Source organism: Moschus berezovskii, chromosome 24, assembly GCF_049115385.1.
Source record: "Moschus berezovskii isolate FMDL1 chromosome 24, NW_MosBer_1.0, whole genome shotgun sequence".
Lineage (NCBI taxonomy): Eukaryota > Metazoa > Chordata > Mammalia > Artiodactyla > Moschidae > Moschus > Moschus berezovskii.
In genome coordinates, this window is record NC_142483.1 from 35961502 (window position 1) to 35977313 (window position 15812).

The 15812-nt window shown below is 39.4% G+C and overlaps 1 protein-coding gene across 1 annotated transcript in view; it reads left to right on the forward strand.

Moving 5' to 3' along the window:
* Positions 1-4006: 4006 nt before the first annotated feature.
* CNTN6 (contactin 6) overlaps positions 4007-15812 on the forward strand; it is a 195912-nt gene continuing 184106 nt past the window's right edge. Inside the window, 2 exon segments of the mRNA XM_055413365.2 lie at positions 4007-4125; positions 13812-13987. Coding sequence (XP_055269340.2) covers positions 13846-13987 — 142 coding nt within the window. The 5' untranslated portion in view covers positions 4007-4125; positions 13812-13845.

Consider the following 15812-nt stretch of genomic DNA (forward strand, 5'->3'; position numbering starts at 1 on the left):
GCTCCTACATGACCCTCAAGTACAACTAGTAGAGTTCTGGACTGGATGTCCTTAAATTAAATCTTAATATGATGATGTTTTTGCTTTATGTGTTCATTTGCACATTAGAAAAAAAAAAACACACATAGAATTTCTCTTAAACCATGAGTACTGAACACTTCCTCTCCCTTTCCCACATACTTTTCTTTCTTAACAATTCTGTTCAAATGTCCTGAGTGGAGATAGGTAATGTGAGCATCCACATCAATGTAGAAGATGAGCACAATAGCAGTGCATATGTTAGATACTGAGAGGGGTGAGATAGTGATGCATGCAGGGCAAAGGGGTAGGGCAGGAGTGGCCCTGCGGAGTGACAGAGCCCAAGTAAAGTGAAAAGGGCACACCCTCAGTGGGCTGGCCTAACAATAAATATCAGAGTCTGAGAAGCTTGAAGAGGGTCCCATTGCCAAAAGGCGGTGGTAAAAGTAGAAACCTGCAATCTGGTATTGGAGTCAAGCAAAGTAAGGACTGAATCCCCACAACGAAAGGACATTCCATTGTGAGGTGTTAGATCCTACACAAGGGTGTGAAAGTTATCCACTTTGGAATATGACCATGCGCACAGTGTCAGAGGTCCAGTGTAATGAAAGACAGCATCTTACACAGGAAAGAGACCCTGCACAGGGTCAGAACCTGAGTGAGGTAAGGAGGCAAGAGACAGCTCAACAAGGGTTGTCAGGGCAGGTATGGGAGTAAAACTTGCAGCAGGTATCACGATCTGTGCAGGGTGAGGAGGAGCTCCATAAAAGGGAGAAGTTGGTGACAGTAATGGGCAGTTGTTACATATAGAGAGATTGAACAAATGCATAAATACATTGAGAATAGTGGAAACCAGGGTTCTCATGGCTGGAATAGAAAGTTAAAAATATAGATAGAAAAAAAATAAACCTAGAACAAACCCACTGTGAATTACCACAGACTCTGGTGTGGACTCTAAATACATAAACGCATGCTTCTATCTATCTATATATGTGTATATATGTGCAAGCGTATGGGCTTCTAAAATCACTGCAGATGGTGATCACAGCCATGAAATTAAAAGATGCTTACTCCTTGGAAGGAAAGCTATGACCAACCTAGACAGCATATTAAAAAGCAGAGACGTTACTTTGCCAACCAAGGTCCGTCTAGTCAAGGCTATGGTTTTTCCAGTGGTCATGTATGGATGTGAGAGTAGGACAGTGAAGAAAGCTGAGCGCTGAAGAATTGATGCTTTTGAACTGTGGTGTTGGAGAAGACTCTTAAGAGTCCCTTGGACTGCAAGGAGATCCAACCAGTCCATCGTAAAGAAATCAGTCCTGGGTGTTCATTGGAAGGACTGATGCTAAAGCTGAAACTCCAATACTTTGGCTACCTCATGCGACAAGTTGACTCACTGGAAAATACCCTGATGCTGGGAGGGATTGGGGGCTGGAGCAGAAGGGGAAGACAGAGGATGAGATGGCCGGATGGCATCACCAACTTGATGGACATGAGTTTGAGTAAACTCTGGGAGTTGGTGATGGACAGGGAGGCCTGTCGTGCTGCGATTCATGGGGTCACAAAGAGTCAGACATGACTGAGCAACTGAACTAGACTGTATGGGCTTCCCTGGTGGCTCAGGGGTAAAGCATCCACCTGCCAATGCAAGAAACATAGGTTTGATCCCTGGCCGGGAAGATCCCCTGGTGAAGGACATGGCAACCCAAACCCACCCCAGTATTCTTGCCTGGGAACTATGGACAGAGAAGCCTTGCAGGCTACAGCACGTGGGGTTGCAAGAGTCTGGCATGACTTTGCAACTAAACAACAACAATTCATGTATGTAAAATTATACATATACATACTTACATGCATTCATATACACATAATATATAAAACCTACACACAAACACATACACACACACACACACAAACACGTGCACATATTGAAAGGTCCTCAGAGCAAAAACACCTCAATGAGTACACTTAGCATCCAGATCATGGTTTCTAAATACAATTCTCTAATAAAAAGAATGAAATTTTCTTAGAAAAGAAGACCACTTTGATGGCTGGAACAGGAAAATTATAAGATGATCCTGAAACACTTTCTTGGACCAGAAAGTAAGGAAGAGAACAAAGAATAGCAGGCACATGTCAAAAAGATGAAGAAACCAGCTTGAATAGGCTCCTGCTGGCCAAATCACTGAAACTTTGGGCATCAAAATAGTCATGAATTATAACTTCCTTTATGTAAAAATAAATAACTTCCTTTATTTAATGAAAAAATTCCTTATTTAATAAAAGAAGAAGCTATGGATTCACACTGAAAAAGTATATCATACTGATAGAAATATATAATAAAAATTAAATTATCAGTAAGGAACAGTACATTTACATTGTCTCAAAGTCCGTAAACACAAAATGCTTACTAATTATAAGGGGAGGGGGAGGTAATTTCATAGTGGAGAGGTTTTGCAGGCAGTACCTTAACCAGTGATCAAGTTAACTTCAGCAGAAATGAGACAAACAGAAGTCCTGCACCATCTGATAAGATGCTATCTGAAGCACACAACATTCCTGAATCTAATCATAATGAAACAGCAGACACAGAGAAACACCCTTTGCGGGAGGGGAATGGAGGTTCAGGAGGACAAGATGATGTGATCAGAATACTCTGGACGGTGGGGAGTGATTTCTTTTCATGGTGATAATTTTTTAAATTAAGAGCCAGTTTTTACACTGCTTTAATTATCTTTAACCAAACAAACAAAAATCTTTATAGACCCTTTTTATCACCCATATTTTCAGCATAGAGCTTCTACGAGGATCCCTACCCAGTTGTCCCTTCAGTTCAGTTCAGTTCAGTCTCTCAGTCGTGTCCGACTCTTTGCGACCCCATGAATCACAGCACGCCAGGCCTCCCTGTCCATCACCAACTCCCGGAGTTCAATCAAACTCATGTCCATTGAGTCTGTGCTGCCATCCAGCCATCTCATTCTCTGTCGTCCCCTTTTCCTCCCACCCCCGATCCCTCCCAGTGTCAGAGTCTTTTCCAGTGAGTCTACTTGTCACTTGAGGTGGCCAAAGTATTGGAGTTTCAGCTTTAGCATCAGTCCTTCCAATGAATACCCAGGATTGTTCTCCTTTAGAATGGACTGGTTAGATCTCCTTGCAGTCCAAGGGACTCTCAAGAGTCTTCTCCAGCACCACAGTTCAAAAGCATCAATTCCTTGGTGATCAGCTTTCTTCACAGTCCAACTCTCACATCCATACATGACCACTGGAAAAACCATAGCCTTGACTAGACGGACCTTGGTTGGCAAAGTAATGTCTCTGCTTTTTAATATACTATCTAGGTTGGTCATAACTTTCCTTCCAAGGAGTAAGTGTCTTTTAATTTCATGGCTACAATCAGCATCTGCAGTGATTTTGGAGCCCCCCAAAATAAAGTCTGACACTGTTTTCACTGTTTCCCCATCTATTTTTGTCCCTTAGACAAGTCTAAATTGAGTGAAGCCTAACCAAATCAGTGCCTTGTAATTTTAGAAGTTACCAGGTGAGGAAAATCAAGTGAAAACAGAAAGTGTTCAATTAATACCTTTAAGGAGACTAAAAAGAGAAAACAATAAATGAAATCTATGATTCTCTGCTGGATCTTTCTGCTATAAAGGATTTTATCAAGAAAAATAGAGAAAAGGGACTGACAGTTCGATGCTAGCATTGAAACAATGTCAATTCCTTGATTTTAATCATTTTTTGTGTCCTTTATAAAAAATAGAAACTAATTCATTTAGGATAATGAGGCATGTTTGCAATGCTACTCTGAATTGGTATAGGAAGAAAATTCTTTGTACCATTCTTGAAATTTTCCATATGTTTGAGATTGTTTCAAGATTAAATATTTTTTAAATATGTATTTATTTGATGTCTAATACTGTTTGCATTCAAAACAGGGTCACGTATTTTCCACGTGGTGTAATTTTTCTTTTCTTTTCCAGGTAATGGTGGCTTGAGCCCTCCTATTTTTACCCAAGAACCACAAGATGCTATTTTTCCTTTGGATTTGTCAAAAGCTGAAATAATCCTGAACTGTGCTGCTAATGGTTACCCATTACCCCATTATAGGTAAATTTCTACTTCTGAGCACCATGCTGTTTTCTTTTTTTTTTCCTTTGTCTTCGGGGTAAAGTATACACACAATTTATTGTCGCTGTGTTGCTTAGTGGCTAGGTTGTGTCCAACTCTTTATGAATCCATGAACTCCTCTATAGTAGTCCACCAGGCTCCTCTGTCCATAGGATTTACCAGGCAAGGAAACTGGAGTGGGTTGCCATTCCTAATCCAGGGGATCTTCCTGACCCAGGAGTTAAACCCATGTCTCTTGCATTAGTAGGTGGATTCTTTACCACTGAACTGCCAGCGAAGCACATACACACCATCAGTTCAATTCAGTTCAGTTCAGTCAGTCAGTCAGTAGTGTCCGACTCTTTGTGACCCCATGAATCACAGCACGCAGGGCTCCCTGTCCATTACCTACTTCCGGATTTCACTCAAACTCATGTCCATCGAGTCAGTGATGCCATCCAGCCATATCATTCTCTGTCGTCCCCTTCTCCTCCTGCCCCCAATCGCTCCCAGCATCAGAGTCTTTTCCAGTGAGTCAGCTCTTCGCACAAGGTGGCCAAAGTGTTGGAGTTTCAGCTTTAGCATCAGTCCTTCCAATGAACACCCAGGATTGATCTCCTTTAGAATGGACTGGTTGGATCTCCTTGCAGTCCAAGGGACTCTCAAGAGTCTTCTCCAGCACCACAGTTCAAAAGAATCAATTCTTCAGCACTCAGCTTTCTTCACAGTCCAACTCTCACATCCATACATGACCACGGGAAAAACCATAGCCTTGACTAGACGGACCTTGGTTGGCAAAGTAATGTCTCTGCTTTTTAATATACTATCTAGGTTGGTCATAACTTTCCTTCCAAGGAGTAAGCGTCTTTTAATTTCATGGCTGGAATCAGCATCTGCAGTGATTTTGGAGCCCCCAAAAATAAAGTCTGACACTGTTTCCACTGTTTCCCCATCTATATCCCATGAAGTGATGGGACCAGAGGCCATGATCTTAGTTTTCTGAATGTTGAGCTTTAAGCCAACTTTTTCACTCTCCTCTTTCACTTTCATCAAGAGGCTTTTTAGTTCTTCTTCACTGACCTAATTTGAAGTGTACAGCTCAATGAAATTTTACATAGATATACAGCCTTGCTGGAGAATGACATGGCAACCCACTCCAGTATTCTTGCCTGGAGAATTCCCATGGACAGAGGAGCCTAGCAGGCTGCAGTCCATGGGGTCGCAAAGAGTCGTACACAACTGAGCAACTAAGCACAGCACATAACATTCAGTTGTGTGCCCACCATTCAAATGAAGATAGATATTTTTGGTACCCTAAAGTATCCCCTCTTTCCTCCTTTGCTTTTTGCTTCTCTTCTTTTCACAGCGATTTGTAAGGCCTCCTCAGACAACCATTTTGCTTTTTGCACTTCTTTTCCATGGGGATGGTCTTGGTCCGTGTCTCCTGTACAATGTCACGAACCTCCGTCCAGAGTTCATCAGGCACTCTATCTATCAGATCTAGACCCTTAAATCTATTTTTCACTTCCACTGTAAAATCATAAGGGATTTGATTTAGATCATATCTGAAGGTCTAATGGTTGTCCTTACTTTCTTCAATTTAAGTCTGAATTTGGCAATAAGGAGTTCATGATCTGAGCCACAGTCAGCTCCCCGTCTTGTTTTTGCTGATTGTATACAGCTTCTCCATCTTTGGCTGCAAAGAATATAATCAATCTGATTTCGGTGTTGACTATCTGGTGATGTCCATGTGTAGAGTCTTCTCTTGTGTTGTTGGAAGAGGGTGTTTGCTATGACCAGTGCATTCTCTTGGCAAAACTCTACCAGCCTTTGCCTTGCTTCATTTCATGCTCCAAGGTCAAATTTGCCTGTTACTCCAGGTGTTTCTTGACTTCCTACTTTTGAAAGATATAAGCATCTGAATGCAGAGTTCCAAAGAATAGCAAGGAGAGATAAGAAAGCCTTCCTCAGCAATCAATGCAAAGAAATAGAGGAAAACAACAGAATAGGAAAAACAAGAGATCTTTTCAAGAAAATTAGAGACATCAAGGGACCATTTCATGCAAAGATGGGCTCGATAAAGGACAGAAATGGTATGGACCTAACAGAAGCAGAAGATATTAAGAAGAGGTGGCAAGAATACACAGAAGAACTATACAAAAAAGATCTTCACGACGAAGATAATGACGATGGCGTGATCACTCACCTGGAACCAGACATCTTGGAATGTGAAGTCAAGTGGGCCTTAGAGAGCATCACGACGAACAAAGCTAGTGGAGGTGATGGAATTCCAATTGAGCTATTTCAAATCCTGAAAGATGATGCTGTGAAAGTGCTGCACTCAATATGCCAGCAAATTTGGAAAACTCAGCAATGGCCACAGGACTGGAAAAGGTCAGTCTTCATTCAAATCCCAAAGAAAGGGAATGCCAAAGAATGCTCAAACTACCGCACAATTGCACTCATCTCACATGCTAGTAAAGTAATGCTCAAAATTCTCCAAGCTAGGCTTCAGCAATATGTGAATCATGAACTTCCAGATGTTCAAGCGAGTTTTAGAAAAGGCAGAGGCACCAGAGATCAAATTGCCAACATCCGCTGGATCATGGAGAAAGCAAGAGAGTTCCAGAAAAACATCTATTTCTGCTTCATTGACTATGCCAAAGCCTTTGACTATGTGGATCACAATAAACTGTGGAAAATTCTTCAAGAGATGGGAATACCAGACCACCTGACCTGCCTCTTGAGAAACCTGTATGCAAGTCAGGAAGCAACAGTTAGAACTGGACATGGAACAACAGACTGGTTCCAAATAGGAAAAGGAGTATGTCAAGGTTGTCTATTGTCACCCAGCTTATTTAACTTATATGCAGAGTACATCATGAGGAACGCTGGGCTGGAAGAAGCACAAGCTGGAATCAAGATTGCTGGGAGAAATATCAATAACCTCAGATATGCAGATGACACCACCCTTATGGCAGAAAGTGAAGAGGAACTCAAAAGACTCTTGATGAAAGTGAAAGAGGAGAGTGAAAAGGTTGGCTTGAAGCTCAACATTCAGAAAATGAAGATCATGACATCTCGTCCCATCATTTCTTGGGAAATATATGGGGAAACAGTGTCAGACTTTACTTTTTTGGGCTCCAAAATCACTGCGGATGCTGATTGCAGCCATGAAATTAAAAGACGCTTGCTCCTTGGAAGGAAAGTTATGACTAGCCTAGATAGCCTATTAAAAAGCAGAGACATTACTACGCCAACCAAGGTCCGTCTAGTCAAGGCTATGGTTTTTCCCGTGGTCATGTATGGATGTGAGAGTTGGACTGTGAAGAAAGCTGATCGCCGAAGAATGGATGCTTTTGAACTGTGGTGCTGGAGAAGACTCTTGAGAGTCCCTTATACTGCAAGGAGATCCAACCAGTCCATCCTAAAGGAGATCAATCCTGGGTGTTCATTGGAAGGACTGATGCTAAAGCTGAAACTGCAATACTTTGGCCGCCTCATGCGACGAGTTGACTCATTGGAAAAGAGTCTGATGCTAGGAAAGATTGGGGGTAGGAGGAGACGGAGACGACAGAGAATGAGATGGCTGGATGGCATCACCGACTCCGTGGACATGAGTTTTTGTGAACTCCGGGAGTTGGTGATGGACAGGGAGGCCTGGCGTGCTGTGGTTCATGGGGTCGCAAAGAGTCGGACACGACTGAGAGACTGAACTGAACTGAAAGTATCCCCTCAGGCCACTTGCCAAGTGATAATTATCCCACCCTCATCCTCCCGCAACCACTCTTGTAACTTACTGGTTAGATTTGCTTAGAGCAGTTATTCTTGAGATTGGTTCTGTGTTACAATGCGAACTGAAGAAGAATGAAAGAAAAAGGAAGGAAGGGAAGGGAGAAAAAAAGAATGAAGGAAGGAGGGAGGGAAGGAAGGAATACAGGCAGAAAGAAAAAAAAATAAGAGAAAGGACAGGAAAAGATTGGTTTTCCCAAGGTTAAAGAGATTGTAAAGCACAAGTTCATTTTGTACTCCCTTCCCCACAATATGCAGCTACTGCCTCAGTTGCCCCATATATAATGACTATGAACATGTTTCTCTAAAAGGAATTAATCCAGATTGAAGCATTTTTATTAGAGCAATTTCTGTGATTCCACTGACACATCCCATCACCCAAAAAGAATTGGTTTTAGAAAAATATGTTGAAGACAGCTACAGACCACCTAAGGCAGAAAAGCAATTTTTATTCTGGGAAACTAGAAAAATATATATTTTTTCCTCTCATATTACCTCTGAAATAATAAGGAAGAAAGGTCTCCAGTGTTTCTGTTCTTAGAATATTATAGTACAGGCAGAAACTGATTCACATTGTGGGTGGACTTCACAAATATATTCATATATGCATTATACTTGTGTAAATCTTAAAGATATTGTGTTGGTAAGAATTGCATGTGCAGTGTGAATATAGAAAAAGTAGAATAATATTAAAATGACTATTGTGGCTTTAGGATTTAAAAGCATTTTTTTTTGTCTTAATTTTTAGTGCGTGCATGCATGCTAAGTCATTTCAATTGTGTCCAGCTCTTTGTGAACCCATGGGCTGTGTAGCCCACCAGGTTCCTCTGTCAATGGGATTCTCCAGGCAAGAATACAGGATTGGATTGCCATTCCCTCCTCCAGGGGATCTTCCTGATCCAGGGATTGAACCTACAACTCTTACGTCTCCTGCATTATAAATCAACACACACAAAAAGCAACAAATTCAGTCCATTTTGGTAAAAAACAAAACAAAAAAACACTGGCTTTTCCTGATTTATATGTTCCATTAAAAATACCATATTTATATACATAATTACTTTTATCTTATAATTATCTAGATTAACTAGCTAAATGACTTAAATACACAAGGTTAAAGACAACTTTCTATCTTGTGTCTCTTATCTTTGTCAAAATAACTTCAGTATTATTTTTTACAACTAAAGAGCTAAAAACTGTGTCTTATTATTTAGGCTTTATTAAGGCTTTTCTGGGGCTTCCCTGGTGTCTCAGAGGTTAACGCATCTGCCTCCAATGCGGGAGACCCGGGTTCGATCCCTGGGTAGGGAAGATCCCCTGGAGAAGGAAATGGTAACCCACTCCAGTATTCTTGCCTGGAGAATCCCATGGACGGAGAAGCCTGGTAGGCTACAGTCCACAGGGTCGCAAAGAGTCATTCATGACTGAGCGACTGAACAGAACAGAACAGAAGGCTTTTCTATCTTTAGAACACCTCAACCAATGAAGTCCATCTGGCAGATGAAGATTAAGTTCAGTTCAGTTACTTAGTTTATAAATTGGTCCATCTAGTTCATGGTTGTTGGTTTGTTTTCCTTAAGTAAAAAACTGTTATTTAACTTAAAACTTGGTTAAATATACAAAAATGTGACTAACATATTTTTGGGATCACCTAATACTTCACGTTGCAGTTTTATTTTTGAGAACTAATTTAATTGTTCCTAAAGTCCTGGGTGTTCATTGGAAGGACTGATGATAAAGCTGAAACTCCAATACTTTGGCCACCTCATGCGACGAGTTGACTCACTGGAAAAGAGTCTGATGCTGGGAGGGATTGGGGGCAGGAGGAGAAGGGGACAACAGAGGATGAGATGGCTGGATGGCATCATCGACTCGGTGGACGTGAGTTTGAGTGAACTCTGGGAGTAGGTGATGGACAGGGAGGCCTGGCGTGCTGTGATTCATGGGGTCACAAAGAGTCGGACGCTACTGAGTGACTGAATTGTACTGAACTGAAAGATTGATATATTTTACTAGAGAAGGGGAAAACATGTAAGTCCCTATACAGTAAAAACAATTGTTAAGTATAAGTAAGACAGATCATCGGTTAGTCATGTACTTATATAAAAATTTCTATTGACTTATAGCACATGGAAAGATATAATACAGTGGTTCTCAAAACAATTTGCTAATATTACCTGTGAAGAAATACACTGAATGAAGAGATTGCAAATTTCAATATCGTGAAATGGCTTCTGTAGTAAGAAGGCTAAAGACAGGCAATCAATGTCTTATTTCCAGTTGCCTTAACTGGGTTTAGCTTATTTCTACTATCATGGTATAAAATACTCAAGATGCTTTTAAAAGACAATGAGAAACAAAAAAAGTTTTTAATGCTTAAATGTCAGACTGAGTCCCAGTTTTCTTGATAATAAAGCAAAGGGCAGAGTTATTTCAGACAATGCACATTAGCAACAAAATGTGAATTTTAGTGTTAATATGACCCTTTAGAACTTAAAATTTATTTTTAAAAAATCCTCATGACTGTATTCATTTTAGATTGTGTCTGAGTGTATGTGTATGTGTGAAATAGATGGACACGCTTTATGAATCAGAGTTTAACATTATTTGAAGTTACTTGGGTATAGTGTGAAGCTGTACTAAAAACCCCTTGGCTTAGAACCAAGAGTTATCATTCCTAGTCACAGCTCTATCATTACATATATAACGCTGGAATAATCATGTCTTTCTCCTATTGTTGTATCCCTCATCCACAAAGTGAGGGTGTGGTTGATTTTAAGGTGTCTTTTATTCCTTTTAGTAAATTCCCTTTAGAAAATGAAGTCTCATAAGATAAAATAAGCAATATTGAAAGCAGAACTTTGGAAACATTTTAAAAGTAACTTGTCTAAGGTCACTTTCAGTTGGAGTCATTACCTTCATGCAAAGAATATCAGTGAAGACAAGATAAACGTTAGGCAAAGTTTTCCAGTGGAAAGGATCACTTTCTATTCTTTTAAAGACCAGGAAACACATGAAAATTAACATCTAACCATGCAGCTTTGTTTAAGGAAGGAAAATGGGTTACCCAAAAATAGTACATGGGTAGGATTGCTTATATTTAATAAGTCAAGGATATAGTGATGAGATAGTGATGAGCTTAGTTCCAGAGCTCAGAACATATATTTTATTTTGGAAAATGAATTGACACACACATAAATTATTTTTACATAGGATACACTCTGTCAGAAAAAGTTCTTTGAATGTCATAGAGAATTTCCACCACGTGTTCTCTGAACCTAGTCACTGAAGAAGGTTCCTTTCTGTGATTTAATCTACTCCAGTCACAAAGGCATTCTTAAGTTTGGAGAAGCTCTAGGCCTGTGAGTAAAAATCACAAAGGGTGTTACTCTGCCTTACTATTCTTTTTGTTCATTTCCTCCCTTTATCTACTTAACAACTTCCGGTGACAAAGCAAAATATTTTTATTGTGCAAATTTTATAATCAATGGTTATGACTTTGGAGAAATGACTTGGCTAAGCATACAGAACAAAGGAATATCAAAGCTAGGCCTAGGACTCTTTCTATGAGGTCAATGGAACTAAATTTAGTGCACATTATAATCACCCAGAGAGATGTTAAAAATTTCTATTTTGGAGTTCTTCATGTGTCTAGGAATGGGTCCAGAAACAGCACTCCATGTAACTCTAAAGCAAGGCTCAGTTTTGAAAAAAACACTCTCACACACACATACATTATCACAGACTAGCAAACAAATATAGCCCCAGCCATTATATTCTTGACACAGGGCTTAACTACTTAATAGTGAAGGATGTTCCCCAGAAAAAGGTCAAGATTTTAGTTCAAATCCATTATGTTTCATGGAATTAATATGATATTAAGGCAGATGCTTAAAATAATCTTCTATAGCATATTTCCTAGTTTGCATCATGAGATAATTCTCCTGTGCATGGAATTCTATCAGTAACACTTGTATGACAATCACCTGAATTCATTAATACTATTTCTCAATTTATTTAAACATATTAATTAGAACAAAGCCCACACCACGAGTTGAACCCCTGATATATATGCACAGTTTAATAATCATTGTACCATAGTGATTAGAAAGATTGTGGGGAGAGTGTGAAAAATTCATTTGCTGCAGCTAAGCCAACAACTTTGAATTTGTGTTGAAAAACAATTACCGAGCTTAATTAGGAGCATGTAATGATGACAGCAGTTATTTCAGTGATTGATTTCAAAATTAAAGAGAGCTGGCAAACTAAGTGCTGTATATCATTTGCATTAAAAAAAACAAGGGAACACACAGGTTCAAAGACCATGCCCTGTAAACAAATTATGAAAGACAGTATTATAGCACTGGAAAGGAGAATATTCAAGGCTTCAGATAGGCCTAAAAAATAATAGTTTTCTCCATTTTCTTCTTCTAATATTGAGAACTAGAAACCGAATAAATTTCTCTAGAAAAAAAAATTGGCAGATCGTTCAGGCAAATGAAATGTAATATTTCTGACTGTTGTCTTTCAGCTTCCTTTTATTAAAAAGAAGTTGAGGTGCACAAGAATTGACTAAGTAATTTAAAAGTGACAGAGTTGGTTCAAGTCCTCTGGATGATTTGATATCCATCATTTCTCATCTTTCACAGGGTGGAAGATTCCCTCAGTCTGTATTTCTCTTCTACTGTTGTAGACATTTGCCAGGCTTTTTCCATGGGATGTTTCAGAATTCTAAAAAAGTCAATGACATTTGGAATAATTCTATAAAATGTCATTCCTTTCTTACAATTGGCTACCCGCACAAAACTATTTTTAACATGACCTTAGCATGAAGGGAAGAATCTGCAGAGCTCGCATAAACCCTAAAAAACAAGATTTACAAAATGTCTTTATTTCACAGGAAGAGGCCAGTCACTTGTTTTTCTGACTGATTATCTTAACTCAATATTTTAAAATATATCTCTTTTCTTAAATGGTTTATATTACTACATAAAGTTAGTGCCCTAGAAATGTATATGTTTGAATATGTAATCGTCTTATTTCAAAATTTCTGACTATTTTGATGGAAGTAAGGGGTTGCAAGTTGGGGGAAGTGGGTCCATTAAAGATAACAAATGGGTATTCATTCATCTTAAAATGATAAAATGTAATTTTTAAATCATCTAATACTTCTTTGAAAATAAATATAACTGTTAGGATTTTCTAATACTTAATAAATATTCTAAAAGATTGTTGACTTCTAGGTAAGACAAGAAATTTTTTGCAGCCTAAAATGAAAACTTCTCAAACTGCATTTGTTTTGTTAAGGTATAATTTTAGTTTGGCATTTCTAAGTACTGTTGAAATATTTTCAGCATGATTAATTTTCCAAGTAAGAAACTATCAAAGACAATCATGTTCTAAAGTAGTCAGGTTATTTTTGTTTTGTTATCAACCTCAAATTGGCATTGTAAAATCTTTGCTGGCTTTCTTTGTGCCATTCTAATATATTCTTCCTGGACTTCATGTCTAAATCATTTTTGACATTCAGTTTTGCAGTATCAGTTGTGGGTGTTCAGGTATAGTATATATTATTTGAAAAGTTGTTAAAGGAATAGGACTATTGACTGAATGTCTAGTTTTTATTTCTTATGTCAAGAGTTCTGTTGCCTTTCTGTACAGGTTTTGGTGAATGTAATTTGTAAAGAGTAGAAGATCTTTCAAATAATCTAGTTATTGATATTATGGAGCTCACAAACACAATTATCTTCAGTGAAACTGGTAGGATGTGTCCACATGTAACCATGTTTTATTTTATATTAACAGTCTCAGGAACTGCAAATGTATGCTGTTTAAACCAAAAGTGGTAAACTCTGGCTATTGGAGGCATAATTTGATTTTTTTTTTCTTTGAAGGTGGAAGCTAAATGGTGCAGATATTGATTTTACCATGAGCTATCACTACAGGTTGGATGGAGGCAGTTTGGCAATCAGCAGCCCTCGCACAGATCAAGATATTGGCACGTACCAGTGCCTGGCCACCAATTCTCTGGGAACAATTCTGAGTCAGAAGGCAAAGCTCCAATTTGCATGTGAGTTTGTGGGAAAAATCTATAGTCTTTGTGTTTCTGAAAATGTATTCTTATTATAACCATAGTAGAAAAAAGCCAACTTTGCCAATCACATGCTTTTTGAGAGCAAATATGAATTTAGAGCCCACTCCAGTACTCTTGCCTGGAAAATCCCATGGATGGAGGAGCCTGGTAGGCTGCGCTGAGTCGGACACAACTGAGCGACTTCACTTTCACTTTTCACCTTCATGCATTGGAGAAGGAAATGGAACCCACTCCAGTGTTCTTGCCTGGAGAATCCCAGGGGCAGGGGAGCCTGCTGGGCTGACGTATATGGGGTCGCACAGACTCAGACACGACTGAAGTGACTTAGCAGCAGCAGCAGCATGAATTTAGAGAGGTAAAAAGTTTTAACAATGTGCATTTTCTGAATTCAGACTCCTGGGAATAGCTGAATCTGTTAAAAAAAAAACAAACAGAAAATATCAGTATTATTGTATTTTGTGAATTATATTTAGAAATATCTCTGAAAGTTCTAGATATACATATTCAGATATATATATATGTATGTATGTATCCTTTTTCCTTCTTCTTTTGCACTGAGCATTAATGTGAAAGGCACATGAATAAAAGAAAGCAAAGATGTTTTTTGGGGGAGGAAAGCATTCTCCCAGGAAAAGTGATCACGCATCTGCAGTTTGATGCAGGTGGAAATAAAGTGGTTGCCAAAGGCAGACTTTATATTAACTGTAACAATGTCCAACTGCGTCACATAAATGTCATCCAAATAATTACCTTGGTGACATTTGGGGACATTAGCAGATGAACAATAGACATACTGCTCCTTATAGTGTTTATATATAGTGTTTCCAGGGACTGAAATGTTTCATCTTGGATCCAGGGAAAGCCTTGTTTGAAAGTAATTACATCTGTTGATGTAGATGAAGCAGAAGCCTTACATCTTTTCCTTTATACCCCCTCTGCCATGCAACTCCCACTCAAGCCCTTCTCAGAGGATGTACCAGGGGCCAAAGAGTGAGAAGTTACTCTTTGGGACCCTGATGAATAGGTCTATGCTTCTGTTATTTTGAAAAAGTAACTATTTTGAAATTTACAGAATAAAATATACATCCAAAGCCCAACTTGTAGAACTGCTGCAGGAAGGAGGACCTCTTCTAGGGCCCGAAACTGGGCTCTTGTCTAACACTCTGAAATGAATTGTCCTAGCAGACACATGCTGACAAAGCAAGAGATTTTATTAGGAAAGGGCACCCGAGCGGAGAGTAGCAGGGTAAGGGAACCCAGGAGAACAGCTCTGTCACACAGCTTGTAGTCTCGGGTATTATGGTGATGGGATTAGTTTCCAGGTTGTCTTTAGCCAATCATTCTGACTCAAGAGTCCTTCCTGGTGGTTCAGCCAAGATGAATGCCAGAGAAAAGGATTCTGGGAGGTGGTCAGACATGTGGTGTCTCATTTTGACCTTTCCCAAACTCTTTCAGTTGATGGAGGCTTATTAGTTCCATGTTCCTTACCAAGACCTCTTGTCATAAAACAACTCATGCAAATGATTACTATGGTGTCTGGCTAGAGTGGGAGGTTTCAATCAGTGTGCTTCCCCTAACAGAACTACTTTAATCATCAGTGAAAGTGAAAGTCGCTCAGTCGTATCCGACTCTTTGCGACCCCATGGACTATACAGTCCATGGAATTCTCCAGGCCAGAATACTGGAGTGGGTAGCCTCTCCCTTCTCCAGGAGATCTTCCCAACCCAGGGATGGAACTGAGGTCTACCCGCATTGCAGGCAGATTCTTTATCAGCTGAGCCACAAGGGAAGCAGGAAGTGG